This window comes from Tyto alba, unplaced genomic scaffold (assembly GCF_018691265.1).
Source record: "Tyto alba isolate M040663 unplaced genomic scaffold, T.alba_DEE_v4.0 Super-Scaffold_7, whole genome shotgun sequence".
Lineage (NCBI taxonomy): Eukaryota > Metazoa > Chordata > Aves > Strigiformes > Tytonidae > Tyto > Tyto alba.
In genome coordinates, this window is record NW_024881328.1 from 43,934,506 (window position 1) to 43,957,789 (window position 23,284).

The window sequence follows — 23,284 nt, forward strand, 5'->3', positions numbered from 1 at the left end:
CATACAGCACATACCAGTTTCATGCTTCTGTACTAAGTTATAAATTGTTCCTGTACTGGCTGTTTTACAAAGACCTGTCCACAGACATTCTGTAACTCATGTAATAAAACTGATGTACAGACCTCAATTTGCTGAATCAGTAATAGGTTGATTTTTAATGTACCATACAAATAGTAGACTGATTTTTAGCGTACCATACTATCATCTTCTCTCTTTTTCTATGCAATATGATCCTTGGTTTTAGCTTTTCATCTTTTCAGATCTATACTACATATGGTGCATGTATAAATACTACATACTTACAGTAATCTCCAGGTTGAATTATAGACTATTAAATGTTCCTTAACATTTTTCCTCATTTTGCATTGCTTTTCAAAATGCAGATGTTGGTCCTGCTTCAATGATAGTAGGAAACCTTGTTGCTGGAAAGAGAATTGCACAAGCCTCAGGGAGAGATGTTACCCAGTTGGAGGATAATGACCAGGCAAGAAAGGTAACAGTGATGTATGGTATTACCAAATATCTGAATTGCCTTATTCATAATGGAAGACGACCAGTTATGGTATTCTGCTGAAAATAAGCATGGTACATTTTGAGTGAATCTGAGTGTCTTCTTTTTTTTTCTGTTTCAGTTTCTGTATTTAGCAGATGTTCTTCAGTGGCGAGCTCAGACAACTCCAGAACACCCCCTCTTCCTCTTGTTGAATTCCAAGGTGAGATGCACTTTAGGTCATATTTGGAGATTGAGATCAGCAAAAGATTGTTTGGATTCTAAGAAAATTCCATCTACAAGTCTTTTCCTAAAAGGCTTCAGGCTATTTTGATGAAGCAGACAAAAATTGCTAGTTGGCAAGCAGCATAATTTTTCCACATCTGGAATTTTACTCCACATCTTTTATTCCACATCTGGAATTTCAGTATGCATTCTGCCTAGCTTCAAACTTTGCAGTAATTGCATTTCCTACTGGAACACAACTTTTGTCATATTAATGGAAGCCATCATTCTGTCTTCATCCCAGAGCACAAGGGTAAGTGGAAGTCAGAGCTGGAGGACTTTTTAATCAGAAGATCTAGATCCTAAGTAGAGAACCTTTGGGACAGCTTTGGAGTCATATTTTCCAGGAGCACTGCACAGCTGTGCCCCCAAAAAGGATGGTACTTACAGTCACTCAAACATGAACAAGTCAAATGCTTTAGTTTTAAGTACAGGCTCTATATACTTACTTTATTGAAGGGCTGTTTGAGCCCTTGCGACCTATGATAAGGCAACAGTCATGTTTCCCATTAAATACATAATTTTTGCTCATAGCTACTCTCTGCATGTGACTGTCAGTAGTTTTGGAGCATTCACATACCCTTTGCATCCAACACTTTGTAAAGAGGTGTGAAAAATCATGTACTTTTGTATGTTCCTCAGTTTTTCATCATCCCTGGTTTTGAGGAGCACTACTGCTGTACCTGTTTCAGAAAACGCAAATATTTTAGATACTTCTGCTGCTCTTCTGGCACTTTGTTATTCCCCTCCTTTCTTTCAAGAAGGCAAAGTTGGTCAGTTTTGTTGGAGCCTGTACTCAGTAGCTATCCTTCCAGTGACAATAACAGCCCAGTGACAAACTGGGTCTACCTTGTGTTGTGCTGTACTGTAGTCACATGAGATAGGGAATGTGCTTCCGGAAGGTCCAGCAGCACTCCTTGAGAAGTGAAGGATTTGTCTTTGGGAGTCTCATTGAGACAGGCAGAATGGTTTAGGACATGGTTGAAAGTTTTGACTTTTCTCATGAGGCTCTGCTTTAGCAGAAGAAGCTGCTTCAATACGGTTATTGTTAAAAGCCACAAAATTGGTTATCTCAGAGTAAAGAGGCTTTTGAGGGAAGTTTTCTAGTGTGAAGAAGCTCCATTCTGGGTCACTTTATTCAGGCAACTTTTACCCTTCAGAAGGAGACTCTGCAAACAGGAAACACAAAACTTAAGGACAAAGAAATTATGTGTTGGTGAACACATCTCAAATAGCTGGGACTAATAAGCTACAGTGCTAAACATCAGTATGTTCACAGGTCTCCATGAGAAACCCTGTTGTTTTACACCTTTTCATGTCAATGTTTTTCTCCCAAGTCCTTGAGCTGCTATTGTTCCTATATCAGCAGTACACTGTATTTACTGTTCCTTCTTTGCATGCCTTTATCTCCCAGGCTTTAACAGCAGTTTCCTTAGTAACACTGAGCAGAGTGCCAGTGCCATCCTGCATCAAACCAGGATCAGAGATCTGTGAACTTGGGCAGAGGATTACATGTGTCAGATTGGCTTGGACTTGAAACTGAACGCTGGTATAGCAGACATTTGCTGTGATAATCCCTCTCTGTATAGCTGGAGGCTTCAGTCTCTGACTGTTTTCCTCTGAGGTGGCTGTCCAACCAGTTTTTCTTGAATCAGATTGTAATATTGGGAAAATTAATACATCCCAGCCTCACGGGCTTAAAGCTAAGGCATTGCTTCCTAGGCTGGATAGCAGAAGGGTGTCTTCTGCCTTCACATCACAAACTGGACTAAGCCTCTCGGTGTCTCCGTGACTTTGCAACTGCCTAAACAATCCAAAGATACAGCTGCTTCTCTGTGAAGACTTTCCAGATGCATAGTTGTGGGAAATACACTGTCTGCAAGATGGACAGTTCAGGTTGCCTCTACGACCCTTTAAAAGACTATCTATACCAAAGACATCAGCAGAGTTCCCTTTACGTGTTTAAGACTCTTAATTGCAAAAGCATCTAGATGTTTGGCTGTAGGGTAAAGCTGATGCAGTGCTTCACTTGCTGCTAAAACAATTGTGTTACCAATGCTACTAGTATTGTGTTTTCTCCTTTGGACTGTAAAATTTCAAATATTTGTGAGGTATTCTCTTTGTGGTATCAAATACATTTAGAAGCTGTCTGATGTTCGAAATAACACATATAAAATTCTCTCTCATTCTGAAAGGTCACAGTACCAGCAGCACGGTTTCCAAAACACCGAGACAGTCCTTAAAAGTGTTTGCTGTATTGTTAAAAGAAGGACGATGGAATATTGCATCTTCAGCATCTACTTTATTCTGTTTCAGACTGTTCTCCACAAGGTTTTCTGATGTTGCTTCTGTTTTGTGCAGGGCACTGTAGCTAGCACTGCATCATGCATACAGCTGCACAAGAGAGCAGAGAGAGTGGCAGTCGCGCTGATGGAGAAAGGACGACTGAATGTTGGTGACCACGTGGCCCTGGTTTATCCTCCAGGTAAGGCAAAACAGACAGCAAAAATCAAAGTTGGACATCACAAGAAAAGAAACAACTCTTGCCAAGGTGGAGCATTCAGACATCCATTTAATGTAGTGGTGTGTGGCAGTGGCTTAGTATTTCAAGGAAGAGACTTCCTTTTTGTCATCTTATTATTAAGTTGCTTCTCCTAAGTGGCAAACTACCTTTACCAAACATTTCACCTAACTGCTCCAGATGTCTGGGCAGTTATGCAAGAGTTGTTTGATGTAAACTACATTAAATATTTTAATTTTTCAGACTCAGAGAATGGAATAAAACTGCATATATATCTGTTGAATGCTGGATTAGGGATGTCGGTGTATGAGCACCCTTTCTTTCCTGAGGTCTGTCTCTGGAAGTGAAATCTGGACCCCAGACTTGCATTACTAGGGTGTATTTATGAATGTACCTCAGGAAAAAAGTATTACCTCATAAAAGTAGGATGGCTGGATATTTCAGAGTGATAATTGTGAAAAACAAATACATGCGTTTTAAAAGAATCTGAGTTGTCATCTACATAACCTACAATACCGTTTTTGTTATTTTTGTTATTTTATGCCACCTGTCTGTGAAAATATATCCCTACAAATTTAAAATTTGTAAGGTTTGAATAATTTTTGTTAAACGCAAAATATTTTAACCGTATAGAATTGGGTGTGGCCAAGAACAGCCTGTTGATTTGAAGACACCTTTGTGACAAATCCTTACATCTTAATAAAATAAATCAGTGTGTATCTTGATTTTAGTGAAAGAGTTTGGCCTTTTCCTCTGATAATTCTTTATTTCGCAAATATTCTTTACAGGAGTAGACTTGATAGCAACTTTCTATGGCTGCTTGTATGCTGGCTGTATACCTATCACTGTTCGCCCACCTCATCCACAGAATCTTGCCACCACTCTGCCCACTGTCAAAATGATTGTAGAGGTATGTATAAGACATTCCTCTTCTAATGGTTTTGGTGGGTGTAGGGTGGTTGATGCAGCCTGGTAAATTGCTTTGCCACAATCAATGTAAAATAAGCTATAAGAAAATAATAAATCAGTGTGCTGTGGCTGAGTCAATAAATATTTTTTCCGAAACTCCTTTAAAATGTTCTTTCTGTTATTGTTCTTTGTTTTGCTTTGTTTCCAGTGGTTTTCTTCATCTATTCAGCTTACTGGTTATCTCATCTGGAGGGATATGAAATCACTTGAGCATTCATTTATTAGTCGTATAAATAGTTTTAATGCTGTGTCTTTTACAGGTGAGTAAGTCTGCATGTATACTGACCACACAAGCGATAATGAAACTGCTGAAGTCCAAGGAAGCCGCAACAGCTGTAGATATTAAAACATGGCCCACAATTTTGGATACAGGTACAGAATGCTTGCTTGCCCACTAGCAAAAATGCAAATATTTTGAAGACTTGATTTATTTAATTAATTTGTTTTACCATAACTGCCTAACTGAATGGATGTATCTTGCATTGCATCGCAATAGTTGTCCAGAAAATACAAGAAAGCACCTGCCATTAATGCTGTAAAGATACATTTTTGTCCTGTGCTCTTTTTCCAAAATAATAATGTGATACTCTTCTCTTTTTATATATTTTAAATAGATGATATGCCTAAAAAGAAGCTGGCTAGTATTTTCAGACCTACTTCTCCAGAGACATTGGCATACTTGGACTTCAGTGTGTCTACTACTGGTATATTAGCAGGAGTAAAGGTAGAGTAACAAGAGAGAGATTATTATACTTTGTTTCCTTATATATAGGCATTTTCTGCATTCATTCCTCCTGCCAGAGAAGAAACACAAAAATGTAAGTGGACTATCTTGGTGTTCAGAAAGCTCATTTTTCAATTTGCATGACAGCAGAATTTCTTGATGCAGTTTTTGGAAGCATTCCATCTTACTGGCTCTGTGTGAGGAGTCACCGAGGGGACTAAATGGAGACAGTCATAAAGTTCATTACTGTTTTCTTTTGCAATTTATCATAGAGATGTCAGACGTCGGCTGGCATCATTCATTGTCATGGCAGATGTCATTAGCATGAAAAGTACCCATGAAATTTTGGGCTCGTATCCCTTTCCTGTTTTAAAGGTGCTTAAAAAAACGCAAACCACTACATGTTGCCATGTCTTCTGCACTAAACATTTCTATCACTTATCACAAGTAATACCCTTTTTTTAACAAAAAAAAAAAAAAAAAAAAAGTCCCAGAGTGCACCCTGTTTTCCTCTTACAGATGTCACATGCAGCTACAAGTGCCTTATGTCGCTCTATAAAGCTACAGTGTGAGCTGTACCCTTCACGTCAGATTGCCATCTGCCTTGACCCTTACTGTGGCTTGGGATTTGCGCTGTGGTGCTTGTGCAGGTATGTCGTTTGAGTCATAGGCTTTCTCATGTCTTCCCAGCCTTCTGTAGAGTCCAAGGGAACAGTTGTGGATGGAAGGGTCAGAGAAACCCAAAATAACCTTTTTATAGGCATTTCATAAAATACCTTTTGTGGTAACACAATTCATTTAAGTTAGTTAGCTACCGGAGTAACTGGAGTTTTGCAAGTGGCATTACTTAGCTACCAAATCTAAAAAAAAAAGGACTTCACTGTCTGCTTCACATTGATTAAATAAATCCTTTTAAAGTCTTTTGAGATTAAACCATATTTGTTTTTTTTACAAGACCCTTAAGGTGTTGGCTGCAAGACTGGTATGCACTAAGAAATACTGCTAAGGGAAGCAATTAAATGCTTCTTAAAATGAATGAGACCTAAATTGATTCAATCAGATAACTGCTATAATGCAGCACATCTTACAGAGCTGCAAAATTTTCCTCTTTTTTGCCTTTTAAAATTTTCCATATGCTTTAACTAATCCAAAGATTTAATAGTGTTTTAGATACTTCATTAAAAAAGCAGAAACTGAATACAAAGGGTTATTTTGTAAACAGATGAAGTTAAATTTACTGTGGTTAACCTGTTGCTTACCTCTCTAGTTTCCCCAACTAAAAAGGGAAGTGTACTGAAGGAAAGCAAAAATTTAACTTCGGTAACATCTGATGATTTATGTCACCAGTAAAGTTAGAGGCAAGGCGGAGGGAGAAGAAACCTCAGTGATGGAAGAATTAAAATCTAAAGGGATTTTAAGAATTATTTTTAGGGAAGGGAACTATATGTATCATGTTTTCTCTATAAAAGTTAATGCAAAGTCTGCTGTGTTTCCTCTGAGTTACAACTTTGTTTTAGTGTGAAGGACTGGTTTATTACAGAATATTTTTTTTTCTATTTTAAACATTTAAAAGAACAAAAACCTCATCGTATTGCCTGCTACAAAAATACATCAACTCTAGCCAGGAGAAATGGCAAGCATGTCAGGCTGCCTGTTAAAAGCAATTAGAGATGCTCTTATTTTTTTCAAGATGCATTGGTTTATCTAAGCCTGGTTTTACAGAGGGCTGTGTCACTGATTTTGTTGGTACTAACTGATCTAAAAAACATTTGGTAGTTTAAGACTGTATGGTCATGGTGTTTACTGTCTTGAAATGAGGTTTGGTTTTTATTGTTTTTTTTTTTTAATAGTTCAAAGGTGATGTGAATTCTGAATTTGAGTTTCTGTCCACTCATATTAGCCAGTATCCAGGTTAAAATTTCACATAAACACTGCTTAAAAAACAAGACACCTACAGCAAAGGCTAGAAAATTGCACTAAATACTTGAATGGTGCAACATAGGTATTAAATACTCATTTTACTTCAAGCAAAAGGTGCGTTTTCCCTAGAATGACTCACAAAAATAAACTCAATTACTGATTGTCATCTGTAACTGGAGTGATGTCTCAAGTTAATGTTTTAGTGTCAGAAGTTCTGTCTATTCAAGGCATTGAGAGTTTGCCTATAGTTCAGCACAATTTACTGCAGGACAAATATACTTACCTTTAAGTTTGTGACTTAACTCAAACCCATAGTTCTTTGCTAAGAGATAACTTGCTGTCCATGGGGAATAAGCTGAAGTTCAAATAGATACCAGGCTCTCAGTTTTCCTGTATTTGCTTCATTTTGACTTCATGTAACTTTTGGCTTTTTGATGCTGGCCTTAAGTTGTCATGCTTCTTTTTGTTCCTTTCTCTAGTGTATATTCGGGTCATCAGTCTATTCTAGTTCCTCCTCTGGAACTGGAGAGCAATGTGTCTCTGTGGTTGTCTGCTGTAAGTCAGTATAAAGTGCGCGTCACATTCTGCTCTTACTCCGTGATGGAGATGTGCACCAAAGGGCTTGGAACACAGACTGATATACTCCGGGTGAGTGGACTTATTTTTCAAGATACTGATGTATAAATACATGTATTTTTCTAAAAATACTTCATTTTGGCTTGCAGAAGATGGTCTCATAAGTGTTTCTGAAAGCTTTTCATTATGACTTGGTTTTTGGGAAATAGTGAAATCGCTGGAAGTTTCAGCTCTTGTGTTTCTGGTGGGGAAAAAAAGAATTCTTATGTTTTCAACTTTACTTACTTGTGCCACCTCAGTGCTGCTGAGATTTTGGGCAGAATACATAGCAAGCCTATCAACTTTTTCTTGTCTGAGATGAAAAAAACAACCAACAAAAAAAACCAAACCAAACCAAAGAAAAAAAAACAGACAAAACCCATACCAAAAAAGAAGAAAACCTAAAGCCTCACCAAACACCAAACCACCTCTCCCCCAAAAAATCGAAACAAAAAGCCCCCCAAAACTCAACAAGTCTCGCCTGCTTTCAGATCTCTTGACACCAAAAGGATTGAGTTCTCAAATGGGTGTAATCTTCCTAACAGCAGCAATTATACACTAATACATCCATATATTTTCGAGGGAAATCTTTTAACTGAAAATTTAATTTCCTTGAAGAGGTGCCTCTGTCTCAGTGGTAGGACAGTTCTCACAGCTCTTGTAACTAAGCTGCACAGGATTTCCTTCCCCTGGGAACGTCTGGCAGCTTGTTGCGCACAGGAAAGCGGCTACATGGTGCTTATTCTCAGTACAGACAAAAAACTCTGTCCCTCCGTTCTCCTGGACCTCACTGAAGGCAGTCCTGGCCCACAGCCCGTTGCCACAGGTTCGTTCATGCTGCTGAGAGCGAATAATGCCTCGAGCACTGCTCGCATCTCAGCTGCACAGCATTGAGAGTGAGCGGGTCCCTTGTGAGGCCAGCCCTGTGACACAGTGACGTTTTGTGGTTTTTTTCAGATCGAAATGATAAGTGGCTGTGTTGCAGCCACACGATGCAAGTGATTTGCAACTTGTGCATCAAACCCTGCCACAAAGCTTCTTGGCAGAATTGGAGAGGGTTGTCCTGGGTGGATGGAGCCAAAATGAGTGCAGTCCGTGTCTGTATTGTTTAAACGCTTCGTGTCAGTTATTCTAGTGTTTTTAAAGTCCATCTGTTCCGCAAATTAAAATGGGTTATTTCTAGAATTTGACTTCAGACTTAAAATGTTGTTGTTTTCTTCACCTAACCTCTCAGATGAAAGGAGTTAACCTGTCCTGCGTGCGAACGTGCATGGTGGTTGCAGAGGAGAGACCAAGGATTACGCTAACACAGTCTTTCTCTAAGTTATTCAAAGACCTGGGCCTCTCTGCTCGTGCAGTGAGCACTACATTTGGGTGCAGGGTCAATGTAGCAGTTTGTTTACAGGTGAGATTAAACTGCTTATTCCTTATGCAGAATCTCTGGGGGATTTATAGGAAATCATGTTCAGCTGTATGTATTTTTTTATTTTTAAAAATTAGTATTATCAACATGGAAATATCTTTGTCTCACCTCATGTGAGAGTTAACTGTTTTTTTCAATTAAAGGTATAAAATTGGAAGCTTTTGAGGGGGAGAATATGCCCATAAAGTACACATCCCTACTTCACAGGCTGAAAATAATGACAGGCTGTGTTCCAGACCAACCTTTGATAGTTTAGTATCAGTTGATGATAATCTTGTATGTGTAATTTAACCAGATTAAATCTAACTTTCCTTAACAAGATGTTTCTTCTCTAGTTAGGAAAAAACAAAAAGTATTCCACAACTTACCTGAAAATCAGGTGCTAAGTATGGTCTAGAAAATGACAAAGCACCCTGGGTTTGGGATGATCCTTGAGTTAATAGACAAACTGCTCAGCTTTCAGATGCGGCAGTATTTACGTTTGTATGTGGGGAATTTCACAGATGGCACACACATTAAGTATGTGTGTAATTGTAAATTCTATTTTCAGTTTCTTTGGCATGAATTACACTTAATAAAAAAATACGTTTTTATGAAGCTTGCTACTGTACTTCCCGCAAAACTTTTTTTTCTTTTGTCTTTCTTTCTGGTGCCCACTAAATAAAGGAAAGCCTTTTTTCCTCTCAGAATGTATTTTAATGTTTGAGATTTCCTACAGGAAAAATGGTTTGGGCCATGAGCTTCTTAAATATGTTGCCATTCATAACTGTTTCTTTAGTCTCTACAGTTTCTTTCACACATATTAAAGGAGAAAAGGTTTTTAACAACACCTAGATAAACTGTTATAAAGAAATGCAATTTTATGAATCAGTAGAGGGAAAAATAGGAAGGATATAGATGAAATTAAGATGATTGTAAAGTAAGATTTTAAATTCATCGAATAAAATAGTTCATATGACAAGTGTGAAAGAACAGCTTTCTGAATTACCTGTCTAAATAGGAATTTTAAAAGCCTGTTTTGGATATTTGCTGTTCAGACTGCACAAGGGGGAGAAAAAAAACAGTTTTTCTGCAGAATATTAAATGGCATTGTGAAAAGTACTCCAAGAAAATGGTGGAGAGTGTAGGGCTGCTGGGCAGTTAAGCTTCCCCTTCATTTTATACCTTTTTCATCTCTGTCTTCCATTCTTGAGCCCTTTTTTAATGTTTCTTTTTTTAACCCCATTCTTCCAAAGTGATATCTGTATTTGACTTTAAATCTTTTAATATAAATGAATATAGATGAATAACCAAACTGAATGGGTATTTGATACAAGTTAGCATGCAAATAAATACATAATATCTTCCAACCTTACTGGACTGGTTTACTTGAGAAGGTGTTCCTGAAGCTGCAAGCAGCCTTCAGATACTTAGAGGTGGAGGAGGGATTTATGATAAGGCTACAGGCATTACATATTATCTGCCTTAAACCTCTTCTTGTTTATTAACTGGGACTTGCATGTTTCCCAGTGAACCACTTAAAAGTGCCAAGCTCTAAAGTAATCAGAAATGGAAATTTTCTTTTCACTCTAAAACAGTATGAGTTTTGTTTCCTGTCTTACTGTGTGTATCTTATGTTTCCAGTGCCTCTTTGTTTGTATTTTCTTTTTTCCCCTTTCTCTCTGTTTCACATACTTTGATGGCCTCTGTTACTTCTGTTTGTGGTCCCGCTGTCAGCCAAACAGGCTGGGCAAGCTGGCTGAACAGGTATAGTGATGCATGTGTGCTTGTAATGTCCAAAAGTCAATCTGGTTCAGCAGTATTACTCTATAATGAATGTATGCCATTTGAGAGAGTTTTTGTTTGAAACAGATAGTGACTTTTTTTTTTTTTTTCTCTAAAGAAGTTCACTTTTACTCACAAAGAACTCTTGTAGCTAAAGTACAAAACCTTTGTCTCAAACAAGCCAGAAAGAGGGTTATAGCAATGATTAAAATTATCATTGGTGTGGCCATGTCACTAAGACTCAGCAGTGCTACAAAAGTACAAGGGAGTGTCATTATAAGGACATTATTACTGTTCTCCAGCACTGTAATCTTGAGCTGATGGCGAACTGGACTCATTTTAAATATTTATATAATGAAAAACTGTGCTATGGGGGGGTGCAGTCACTAAAACTTTGCCTGTTTTTTTACCTTAAATATGCCTTTCACAGTAGTTTCTAGCTGTTTTAAGATTAAATTCTGCTGGGGAAAAAAAAGGGTCCCTGTTCCCATGCTGGGCAATGGGAAACCTCTCACCAGGTTGGTCAGAAGGTATATCCTCTGACTGCAAGAGAGCTCTGCCCCTACCTAGGCTGTTACTGGGAGGAGCCTTGAAAATATATTAGTTGGTTAGAGTTATGTTTTAATTAAATGTTGTTTGTTCGTTTGTGTTTCTTCAAAGTTGACAAAACTGTTGTAAAGTAGAACAGGTGAGCTTTGGGAAAGGGATTAGGCCCACATAGCTTTATGCTTACATGCTTTGCACTTGCTATGTAGTTTTTAGAAGAGGTGCTTACCAAAATTTTAAAACCTTAAGACTTACCTGTATAGATACATGCTTCACTTGTGCATTCTTTTACTGATTCCATAAACCATCAAAGCTTTATGGCAGTCACTCTAGAAAGGGGGCGTATTTTACTATATTTCTGGTAGATTAGGGCAATACTTTATAAGTGTCAGTAAAAAAGGGAGAGGAATTTGTGTATTTATGTGGCTGTGAGAATGAAAGCAGAATTTTCTGGCTTCTCTTGAATTTGTTTCTTCCTTCTTATTCTTAGGGAACAGCAGGACCCGATCCAACAACAGTCTACGTAGATATGAGAGCACTTCGACATGACAGGTACAGATTACGTTTAGGCATTAACTGTTTAATGACTGTAGAGGAGGGAGTTTAGCCTTGTTGCATTGCATTGGTTTGTTGAGATATTCTTGGCAGTAGCTAATCCCTCATCACCATTTATAGGGAACCCTACCTTAGAGAATGACGGCTGTGTGTTGGAAGTGGTCTGGCATCTCCTCCATCACTTGTTCTGCTGTTCCATTCTAGATTCTCACCTAACTTGCTGTCTTATTCATTGGTCCTGTATAATCTAGACTCATTAGCTGTTTCTTTCCTAACCATTCCGTTACCAACAGGTAACTTTTCCAACTGACTGTTTAGTCACAGAAACAGGGTGGGCAGGATCGCTCGATGTCAAAGCAGGGACCAGCTTCATCAGGTTACTGAGGGCCAGGACCAGTTCAGTACAGAAAATCTCCAGGAATGGAGATCCTCCTCCTCCTCTCTGGGTGAAGGTGCTGAGACTGACACACTGCTCTGGGGAGGTTTTCCTTACTAGCATTTCCCATCTTGCGTATTGTGTCCTTAGCCTCTTAGGGTGTGCAACTCTGAGAAATCTGGCTCTATCTTCTCTGTAATCCTTTAGGTAGTGGAAAAAGTGCAGAGTTCCCCTTAGTGTGGTTTTTTTTTTTTTTTTTTGGTTGGTTGGATTTTTCCTTCAGACAAAACCAACTCAGTTCCTTCAGCCTTTCCAGATCCAATAAATTGATGTCAGTCCTGTACTATACACACACGCACACGTATGTACACACATCACCTGGAAACTTGCCAAGGATGCGTAATTCTATCAGGCTTAATTCTGTAGTCATAATTTCTGTATTAACTTGTCTCTTGGTTAACTTAGTTAATACAAGTGCTGGCAGCACCAAGTTCAGACTGTAAGTTTAGTAGGGTACATGCATATATGTACTTGCTTCTGTACTTATTTTAAGAAACATAATATCAAGACTTGGTGAATTTGCTTCATTTTTCTTTTTAATTGTTAAATGAGGGGCTTATGTTAACTGGCAGCTTTTGTGACTACTCATCTCTATTTTTTGCAAGCCATTAAATCTTAGCCGTTAGAAGACAAGCTGTTCACCATTATCTGCATGATCCCTATGTGGCATCTGAACAGACCAATGTAAACTATAGTAATTTTCTCCTTATTTAGTATATCACTATGACTTGCATAGTACATATTCCTGTTAAAAACAAGTTTGGCCATAGCCTCAAAGCTGCCACTGTTAGTCAGCCCTAGCCTATGGGTGTAGGGATAATGTAATACAACATAATGTATAGGAGCCTATTCTCTTCTAGGCCTCTCCTATTGCACTTGATTCTTGTTCCTTCTGCAAATGTGCTGTCTCCGTAAGCTATGCTACTAATGGACTGCATAGTGTCACTTCATTCTGTTTAGTCTGCTTGCTCTTCACTTTTTGTAATTCCTACTGATGCTCTGCCGTGGTTCAGTGTGGCAAGCAGAGGTCCAGGAGAGTCCAACAAAGGTGACTTTAAAATGCTGGTGAAACCTTAGAGGCCTGGTGGAAAAAGTTACCCATCTCTCCAGAGAACTGAGTTTCTGATTCTTAAAAGAAACGTGGTCTATGGGAACGCTAATATGGAAGTCTTGAAGACAGCTAGAAACTCTTAACTGTCTTACTGCGTTGCAAGTAACTGAGCATAATTGGCTTGGCATCGTAACAGTTTGGTCAGTGCAGCTAAGGGTATAGTAACACTGGATATACTGGAACACATCTATTTCACTTCTATTTAAGTTCATAAATCCTTGTACAAATGCATTCTCTTATTTTCTCAGGGTGCGTTTGGTAGAGAGAGGTTCTCCACACAGTCTGCCGCTTATGGAGTCTGGGAAGGTGAGAGATTGAGAGCAATCCTTCCTCCTCGTCACCCTTACCTGGGTGGTGAGCTCCTTCAGCTGGATCTCAGTACAGAGTCTGTGCAATGAGCTTCACTAATCACAGTATGTCTAGGAGAGGTGCTAGAGAGAGCATAAAATGAACGGCTAGTTAAGATGAAGCCAGGTGCATGAAGTGAAGCAATAGGATATGTTGCTACAACTGAAAAAAATCAGAGGCCTTCATGTTGAAGATATTTTTCAAGTGTGAAAGAAACTAAGGTATAAGAGGCAAAACAGCTGCTGGGAGTTTAAATGATTAAACAACTTAGGAAGAGACAGTTGATATCTGTGCTGCAGAGAGGAGTAGAAAGGGAAGAATTGCACAGACTGTTGGCTTCTGTGGCTCTGCATTATTAACTTTTCTTTTGATGAATTCAAGTTCTCTTATCTTCTATTTGCTTCTTATTCAAGATTCTTCCAGGGGTAAAGGTCATCATAGCACACACAGAAACCAAGGGACCTCTGGGAGACTCACATTTAGGAGAGGTAAAGCTTTGATACTGTTGTACTTTGTTTTTCAGCAGTGATTTAATATGCAGGTAAATCCTGTTAGATAAATGCCTGTCTCTTAGTGGGACGGCCACGATCACCTTCATGTGGCCAGTGAATGAACTCTCTAGAGAGCTGAAACTGTTGACATACTTGTATGTATGTCTGCGTGGTTTCCTCCCTCCTCTGCCAAACTACTGCATGCCAGTGCCAGGTGATAGCAGTCGACTAGTCTTTATCAGATTGGCAGCTAGAAGGTGTGGTGAATATCTTATGTGCTCCTGTCAGTGGACAGTAGTAATGAGGTAATTTGCTGTTTGGTTTAGCCTTTGTTTTATATACATCTGGATTTATGTATACTAAGATGCCCAACTAATAGAACACTGCAGGTTAACAGATGTTCCTTTCCAGTAAGACAAATGCCTAGTTCATTTTTCCTCTTTACTATCTCCAATTACAGGTATATAAAACTCCTTTTTACACCCTTTTTCTGGTCATTTTCTGTGAGGCAGAAGTTAATGAATTATTTTAATAAAACTACTCCTGGCATTTTAGGAGCAATGAAATTGTCAGTGGAACAGATCCCCTACATCAGTAAATGATGCTGCCTGGGTCTGGCAAAATAACCTGTGTTTATACGGGAATGCTTCCCTTTGTTTGTTTGTTTTTTATCCCCTAGATATGGGTGAGTAGTCCACACAATGCTACTGGTTACTACACAGTGTATGGAGAAGAAGCACTGCACGCTGATCACTTTACTGCTCGCTTGAGTTTTGGAGACACTCAGACCATATGGGCTCGGACTGGGTACCTTGGCTTTCTGCGCAGAACAGAACTTACTGATGCTAGTGGAGGTGAGAGAAAACAAATGTACTTACAGAAGCATGTTTGAAACTCCTTGGGGCAGTTGAGCTAGCAAAGAGTAAGCCGTTCTGCAAGTTTATCCTGACTTCCATCAGAGAAAAGTGCTGAATGTAACAGGGATTGTTACTTTGTACTTATTCGTTATAATGATAATGGCTAATCATGCCAAATGAGACATTCATAATGCCCTTTTGACAGATTTAGAAATCCTGTTCATATTCCTTTTTTTCCACTTAGACAAAATAGTATGAGCATATTTGTTAGAAGCACTAGAGACTTTTACTCACTTTTCCTCTGAACTTCTTTCCTTACAGACAGGAGGGTGCTGTAAGGAAAATGTAAGGTATTTCGGTGCTGATCTAGAGAATACAAATAATGTTGTCACCCAGCAGTTTTAGGACATGCACAAATAGCAGTGTTTTCCCAGTCTTTCAGAAGTTAAAGGTCTAGAGGAGTAACTTCTCCATAATTTTTCCAGTATAGAAAATAAATTGTTTATCTCACTTTTTCAATCGAAGCCAAGATGTCTAAACTTGAGAAATGTAAGCAAATGGAAAAAAAACTGCTCCTTTTTCTGTTGAAACAGAATATGGGGTAGGTATAACTCTTGATTATTACATATTTTTTTAAAAAAAAGTAATCTCTAGACATCCTAAAACAATTAGTTTGAATGCTTATAACTTACTAGCAAATGTATATTGCTAATTGTCTGTAATTGGACTTAAATGAATGGCGGTATCTACATTGATAGTTTCAGTGTCCCCTCATTGCTGTCACTGGATAATGAAGTGTAGGGTGTTCACAGACACCTTTTACATTTCCTGTAATCAACTCACAATGCAAGACAGAAAAGCAGTGTTCCTACTTCTGCTCAAAAAAAAGCAAAGCTGAACTGAACAGAGTTACAGGAGGAATGTGTCCATGTGGAGAGCATGTCCTTCAAGAAGGGTCTAGGAGGGCTTTGCTTATTTAACCTAGCAAAGCTAAGGCTGAGGGGAGGATAGAGTTGTTCTCACTGCATTAACAGGGGAATTGAAGAAACCGTGAAGAATATTGCTGGCATGAGGACAAGTGGGTATAAGCTCATTTTAAAAAGAAAAAAGTTAAATTTGGGAATTGAAGTGTTCCTGTCAATCAGAGGAGAGAGGTTCTCTGGTGGGACAAAAAGATGCTTTAACAATGGATTTTGATTGGGTTTATGAACTGAGATTGCATTATGTGAGAGAAAGGTGCAGAACGGGATGACCCAGAAGCTCTTAGTCTGGTTTCATTTGCTTTGAGTCAATAGGCAGCAGTGCTACATGGCCTCATAATTCTCTTCTCTCCAAATAGTAGAGCTTGATGTGTATTACAGACTCTTTCTTCTAGGAAGCACGAGGAACATCTTAGAACGTCAGGAATAAGCACATACAAATGACCATGTTTGTTCTGTAAATCTGATGATGTTTTAAATGTCTGTGCTATATTGCAGAGAGGCATGATGCCCTTTATGTGGTAGGCTCTTTGGATGAAACACTGGAGCTCAGAGGAATGAGGTACCATCCCATTGATATAGAGACATCTGTAATAAGAGCACATAAGAGCATTGCAGAATGGTAAGAGCCTCGGTATTACTTTTCTGTATCCTATTATTTCTTCTAAAGTAGCAGAAGTCAAGCTCAGTGGAACGGCATGCTAGACCAAGAGCTTGCTGTAGAGTGAACTTGGCAAAACTTTGCTTAGAAACTGCTGCAGTGAGAGTAACTGAAATATAACACCCCTCTTTCTCCTCTGTCTGCTGGAAAAAAAAAAAAAAAAAAGCCCACACCTTTATCAGAGTTTGACATTCATAGTATGGAAGACAGGGAGGGCAGGGCATGAATAGGGCAGCAGTGTGCTTGCAAGTTGCATTGTTGACTTCCCTGGCTGCGTCAGAATGTACGCACTTGGACGTGGTAAACACATCTCAGGGATTTCTTGAATGTTGTCTTCTAACATCCATTATTCTCATTTGGTCCTAATGGATGATGTATGCCATTTGGCAGTAGGTCCCCTTCAGTCTCAAAGTGGAGGTGTTTACATGTAAGCTTTGGGAGGTTTTTTCTTTCTTTTAAGAATCCCAGAAGATTTACGCAAGTACATTAATATTAAGTATGCACACACTGAATGTGAAATCTTAATGTTTCCCATTTTAATACATAAGTGCAAAGGCCTTTTAAATACATGAATGCATACATATAAGATAAAAAGACCTGCTTATATTTTGTACGTGAACAATTAAAAAACAAGCGGCAGACAATATCCCAAGAAGTTACAGCTTTAATACCTCTTGATTTACGAATATTTTGACATACTATGTCCCTTGTTCTCATTTCTTATATTCAAGTCCTTACAAAATTAATTTCCAGTGAGTCTGTCTTTGATAACTAGCTTCCTTTGCCAATTTTTTCCTCACCATTAATATTTGTATCATGCCGACAGTGCTGTGTTTACATGGACCAACTTGCTTGTGGTAGTTGTTGAGTTGGAAGGCTCAGAACAAGAAGCGTTGGACCTGGTCGCACTGGTAACAAATGTGGTTCTGGAAGAGCATTATCTGATAGTAGGTGTTGTAGTCATTGTGGACCCCGGTGTTATTCCTATCAATTCCCGTGGTGAGAAACAACGAATGCACTTGAGAGACGGATTTCTAGCTGACCAGTTGGATCCTATTTATGTTGCCTACAACATGTGAAAACAGAAAATCACATTCAGGCTAAAGCACCAAAACCAAGGGACTTTCCAAATAATAACATGGGAATCCATTTTCTGTGTTTTTAAAAGCTGTTGAAGACCTTAGAAAAATGGAGATACTAATCTTCACAGACCTTCATCTCTCAGATTGCGTTTGATTTCATAAATCCATTGTAACAGTTATAGCTGTTTTAGGATGGAGAGTTTACTGGAATTCCTGAAGGAAGCTTATCAGAACTATCATGGACCAGTGTTTTTTTACAATAATTATGAATGTCAGTACTTGATGCACTGCATAAAAGGACATAAAGCAGAGTGGGGAGAGAACACCAACTGTGAGGAGGACTCTTGGAAATAATACTGAAAGTCGTGAGTAACCAGAGTTCACCCTCCATGTGATTGTTTGCAATATATTGGCAGTATCTGGGCTGGGACATAACTTTCAGGACTGCACACATCTCTACAATATTCTCTACTGTACTGAAAGTAATTTTGCACATATTTGAGATTTAAAAATGCAGCCTTTTTATTTTAAATCACTGACTCATCCCTATTCAGAAGCAGTAAATTCATTCTAGTCCCAGATTCAATATAAGAACAATTATGTTGTTGTTCAGCTTTTTTTGTACCAAGCAAAAACAAATACTGCAACTGTAACAAGGTTACTTACCATGCCATGCTGGACTCTGTAATGCTATAAACTTTATAATAAAATATAAATTAATACCCAGTTTTAACTACTTCATGCAGGAGCCTTCACTGCTCCTGCTGTCGTAACTTCATATTAAAGTTGCTTGTTTTCATAGCATTAGCTGTTAATTACTGCCCTGCATAACGCCAAGTATTTGAAAATTCATTCTAAAGCCAATAGTCTCTGAATGATTTGTAGAAATGTTTACAAAGCATGGTCTTACAATGTTTTTCTTAAATATCCTGTGCTAAAACTTACGATAGTGATTTTTTTTTTTTTTTCCACCATGGAAAAGATACTCAGTGTTAGTTAGCTTGATCTGCTGTGGTAAAAACTTTTTTTTTTTTTAGAGTTGTATTGAAACAGACTTTTTTGTTCAAACTGAAATATCCAGTTGGTTGAGTCACACTTGACTAATTAAGGTTTTGAAGTTTCTGCCTGATCTAATACTGCAGTAAACCTAATGCAGAAAGAGAATGTGAAGTTACTCAAATACTTCATGTATTTGAAGGTAAGCACGAGACTAGCAAATAATTATTTTTTATAGAGTTGTTAAAGACTTTGAGCTACAGAAAATTTTTTTAATACTGCATGAGTTTGGCAAAAGAGCCAGGTTTTTCTGCAAGGCAATTCTGCCTGGATCAGTGCCTAAGAAAGATGGATGTCAGTCTCCTGATATGAGGATATCAAATTGACTCTTGGTCAAATAAACTATAAAGTCTTCAAAAAAAAAGCTTTCACGTATAGTAGTTCTTTACCCTCGTGGTGTTTGACTGTGGTGTATCATACAGCTGCGTACTCTGCTATGACTGTAATTATGTACAGAACTTGTGTAACTTATTAAGTCCCTCAATCTCTAGCAGTGGACTGTGGGAAATGCCTCATAACAAAACAGCTGGCACAAGGAAAGAGCTACCTAACCCCAATTTTAATGTTGTAGTTTTTTAGCAAATAAAGCATTGTAAGATTTTTGTATTTAGATATTGATGACAGTGAGACAAGTTGCCTTGTAAAGTAAATCTAAAAAAAAAAAAAAAAAAAAAAAAAAAAGCACATTAAACATTTCAAAACAGCTGTTGAAAATCTGACTTGCTGGATGTTGACACTTAGGCTGTTAGATCAGAAACTCAGCTTATCTGCAGCACAGTTTTCACCCGTTTTGGACGTATTAATGCCGGAAGCGCTTTTTCTGCATATTTTCACTTTGCAATTCCACGTCCTCAAAGCCGTGCCGTGCCCGAATTTCATCGTTTTTAATATCCAACTTGCACTCCGGGATCTGGCACACCTCCCTGCCCCGCCCCGCGTGTGGGCCCTCCCCACCCACGACCGCCGCACGCTGAGGGGGCGGGGGGGGGGGGGGGGGCCAAGCGACAAGATGGCGGCGGCCGTCGCGTCACCAGGGCGCGCCGGCGGCGCCGGGCCCGCCCCGCCGCTTCCGGGGGGGGGGGTGTCCCGCCGCCATGGTGCCGGCGAGGCGGCCGGGCGGGCCGAGCCGCCGGGCGGGCGGCGGGCGGGGCTTGGCCACCGCCGCCGAGGCGGAGCGGCCCCACGGGTGCGAGCAGTGCGGGAAGGCGTTCGCGCAGGCCGGCGCCCTGGCCAAGCACCGCCGGGTGCACACCGGGGAAAAGCCGTACCGCTGCCCTGTGTGCGCCAAGGCCTTCGCCCTCTCCTCGGGGCTGGTCCTCCACAAGCGCACCCACACCGGGGAGCGGCCCCACGGCTGCCCGCTCTGCGGCAAGGCCTTCATCTCCTCCTCGCACCTGGCCCTCCACCTGCGCTCCCACACGGGCGAGCGCAAGTACCAGTGCCCCGTCTGCGGGAAGCTTTTCCTCCAGTCCTCCCACCTGGCGCGCCACAAGGCCATCCACACTGGCGAGCGGCCCTTCAAGTGCGAGGACTGCGGGAAGCTCTTCGGGCGCGCCTCGCACCTCGCCACCCACCGCCGCGTGCACACGGGCGAGAGGCCCTTCAAGTGCTCGCAGTGCGAGAAGGCGTTCACCCAGAAGGCCGGGCTGGTGCTTCACATCCGCCTGCACACCGGGGAGCGGCCCTACCACTGCGAGAAGTGCGGGAAGAGGTTCCGCTCCTCTGCCCACCTCGTGTCCCACCAGCTGCTGGAGTCGGGCGAGAGGAACTTCAAGTGCTCCACCTGCGGGAAGGCCTTCAAGCAAGCGTCGTCCCTCAAGCAGCACCTGAAGACCCATGAGGCACGCGAACCTCACTGCTGCTCCGTCTGCGGCCGAGCCTTTTCCAGGTCGTCCTACCTCCAGCTTCACATGAGGACACACAGCGGGGAACGGCCGTACCATTGTTTGGTTTGCAACCGGACGTACGCCAAGATTTCTACCTTTGAAAAACACTGTAAAAAGCACCAGCAGGACGAGGAGGGACCTGATGCTAGGCGCAGGCCAATGACCACCAGGGCAAAAGCACTAGCCGAAAAGAAAAAGCAGGAGCAGAAGGAGCAACACTGAGATGACCTCCTCGAGCAACCTCACCAGGCTGACCCAAAGCGGCAGCAGGTGGAAAGGCTGTAAAAGTCACTAAAATAAGAACCATTCCTGGCCCTCCGCAACATGGCTTTTGGGAGGTAGAGTGTCTGGTTTAATTTTTACCAAAAGAAAATGACATGCTGCACCAGCGTTGCTGCAGAGAGTGTTTCCAAATGGAATTCTTTCTCTGACGCAAGGTTCAATGCAAGCGCTTCTCTGGGGCGCAGCAGATATGTAAAAAGTCTACTGAGGCTTCCGCAGTCGGGACGGTGTGTGGAACACTGGCTGGTTACAGGGGGATCCCACCCCACTTCGTGGGCCTGGGTGGTTTTGTTCCATGTCAGCAGCATTTTCTAACACAGACTTCCAGGGGTTCCGGACCAAAGCACCTGCATTTACCCAGATTGAAAGAAGGATGCTTCTTTGAATGGGGAAATAAATTAAGTTGTAGCCTCTTAAGTGGAGGCAAAGTTTTTGTTGAAGAGGCAAGAGAGGTGGTGCACTTACAGAAAACAGATTTGTACCAGCAGTGGATTTAGGAAACAAGTAGGAATTTATCCTGCAAAACGTGATGCATTTTTAAAAGCACTGTATATAGCGATAGTATCTTTAAGCCTTTTCTGTTTTCTCGCTGTTAATTACAACAAGGTGTTGTACTTAGCATGCAGATAATGCTGTGTATTAAGTGCATTTAAAGCATGGTAGGTTTTATTGCCAAAGCAACTTAACTTGCCTTTCTCAAAACTAATGAAGACAGGTTGTCAGAAATCTGTAATTTCATCTTAAATTGATTGAGTTTGACACCTGAAATCCCAGCTTGTAGTAAAGGTACAAGAATTTTTTTTTACCTTACCATTTGGGAATGTAAAGGGTAGTAACGAGGGAATTCTAAGCCCCGTCTCCTCCTGAATGAACAAATCTTAGGTGGTTTGCCGGCCAGTCACCACGCATGTTGCTGTGGAAGCGGAATGTTTCAGATTTGTTCAGGGGTGTGAGGTCAGACACCAGTGAGTACTAAATAACTTCATAAACGTTCATAAAACTGCCTTTACTGCAGCAGTGTTCTTCGTGAGCCAGCACTTTGTACTGACTTTTTATAAGCTTTGTGTTATTCTAGCCACAGTACTACAAGGCTACTTTACACATTTAGTTACCGTGTATTGTTACCCAGGATTTTATTACAGCGGCGAAAAGGAAGCAGTGAGTTCATTTTTTAAGAGCACATTCCTAATTTTTTGTACCAAGTCCCTGATTTTTTGAATCCTATTTCCTTGCCATTGTGTGAAAACACGTATTATGCACTTTAAGGATCTTTTTGAATAGGCTTCGGTTCCTATAGCATAGTCACAACTTTGTTTTAAGGCCTAAAAAGGAATTTTCCGAAAGCTTGCACGTTTAAAGTATTGCAGTGTGTCAGGCCAGAAATCATGTTAGTAGATAATAGAGCTGGATTACATCTATGAACTATTTTACAGTTTACGAAACTCCATTAAATAATTCTCAAACTTTTTGCACTTCGGGATTTACCTGATGCTGGGTATATTAAGGTACTCTTATTGTTGAACTGATGTTTATATTCAGCTGGTTAATATACTTTAAATATTTACATGTTCAGATATTTCAAATGAGATGTTTCTAAGCCAGAGTTTCTTGTCATGAGGAATTCTAACATAAATTTTCACTACAGTCTTTAGATTTTGTTTTGTGACCAATCGTGTTGTTTAGGAGGAGCTAGACACACTGGGTTTTATCTCCAGGTCGGTTATATCAGTGCCATATAAGCAGAGCTCTATCTGGTTTTGTATTTCAATACATGTTATTAAAATAATACACACCACTGTCTTTTCCTCCAGTCACTTTTTTTTTTTTTTTTTAATCCTGTTCTCACCTAAACATAAAAGTTTTCTCATGGAAGTGAAAAGCATTTGCTGATTTTCTAGCATTCCTTAAAACTTAGCTTGCAAAGGTAATGGCAAAATAACATTTTGTCTTTATTTCTGGCATTTTTCTCTGCCAAACACGGGCAACACTGCCACGGTGGTTGTGTCCGTACTTGTAACGTGGCATGCCTGCGTGCAGGATCAAAATTTCAGTGGCAAGAAAATATAAAAGTGGCCTCTTAAAGATCAGGTTTATGTTGCTCCTTAATAGTTTTGGAGGTGTTTTCTTTTGTTTTGTTTAACAAGCTTCCCATTTTGCTCTTCTAGTTTCCTGCTCTCTCAGCTGCCTTCCCCCTGCAATCGGAAGTCCACGCTGTTTGGGATGCAGGATGAAGTCAGACCTTGTACAGTAAAATTGAGTGTTGAGAATATTTCAGAATGGAA

At 40.1% G+C, this 23,284-nt stretch overlaps 2 protein-coding genes across 5 annotated transcripts in view; both read left to right on the forward strand.

The window, feature by feature from the left end:
* Positions 1-19,198, forward strand: part of DIP2A (disco interacting protein 2 homolog A) — a 130,602-nt gene extending 111,404 nt beyond the window's left edge. For 2 of the 4 annotated variants that reach the window (XM_042783835.1, XM_042783837.1), the window contains 16 exons: positions 384-493; positions 633-713; positions 3,137-3,260; positions 4,085-4,206; positions 4,526-4,637; positions 4,880-4,989; positions 5,509-5,639; positions 7,389-7,557; positions 8,759-8,929; positions 10,664-10,693; positions 11,748-11,809; positions 13,608-13,665; positions 14,121-14,195; positions 14,878-15,052; positions 16,534-16,657; positions 17,523-19,198. In XM_042783835.1, the coding sequence (XP_042639769.1) occupies positions 384-493; positions 633-713; positions 3,137-3,260; positions 4,085-4,206; positions 4,526-4,637; positions 4,880-4,989; positions 5,509-5,639; positions 7,389-7,557; positions 8,759-8,929; positions 10,664-10,693; positions 11,748-11,809; positions 13,608-13,665; positions 14,121-14,195; positions 14,878-15,052; positions 16,534-16,657; positions 17,523-17,775 (1,907 nt within the window). In that variant the 3' untranslated portion in view covers positions 17,776-19,198. Of the gene's footprint in view, positions 1-383; positions 494-632; positions 714-3,136; positions 3,261-4,084; positions 4,207-4,525; positions 4,638-4,879; positions 4,990-5,508; positions 5,640-7,388; positions 7,558-8,758; positions 8,930-10,663; positions 10,694-11,371; positions 11,400-11,747; positions 11,810-13,607; positions 13,666-14,120; positions 14,196-14,877; positions 15,053-16,533; positions 16,658-17,522 lie in introns of those variants that run through there. The other 2 variants (XM_042783836.1, XR_006164515.1) reach the window with 2 other exon arrangements.
* Positions 19,199-19,917: 719 nt separating this feature from the next.
* On the forward strand, positions 19,918-22,798 carry LOC104363512 (zinc finger protein 239-like). The gene has a single exon (XM_033006319.2). The coding sequence runs from the start codon at positions 19,929-19,931 to the stop codon at positions 20,940-20,942; it is 1,014 nt and encodes a 337-aa protein (XP_032862210.2). The 5' UTR covers positions 19,918-19,928; the 3' UTR covers positions 20,943-22,798.
* The last annotated feature ends 486 nt before the right edge of the window (positions 22,799-23,284 follow it).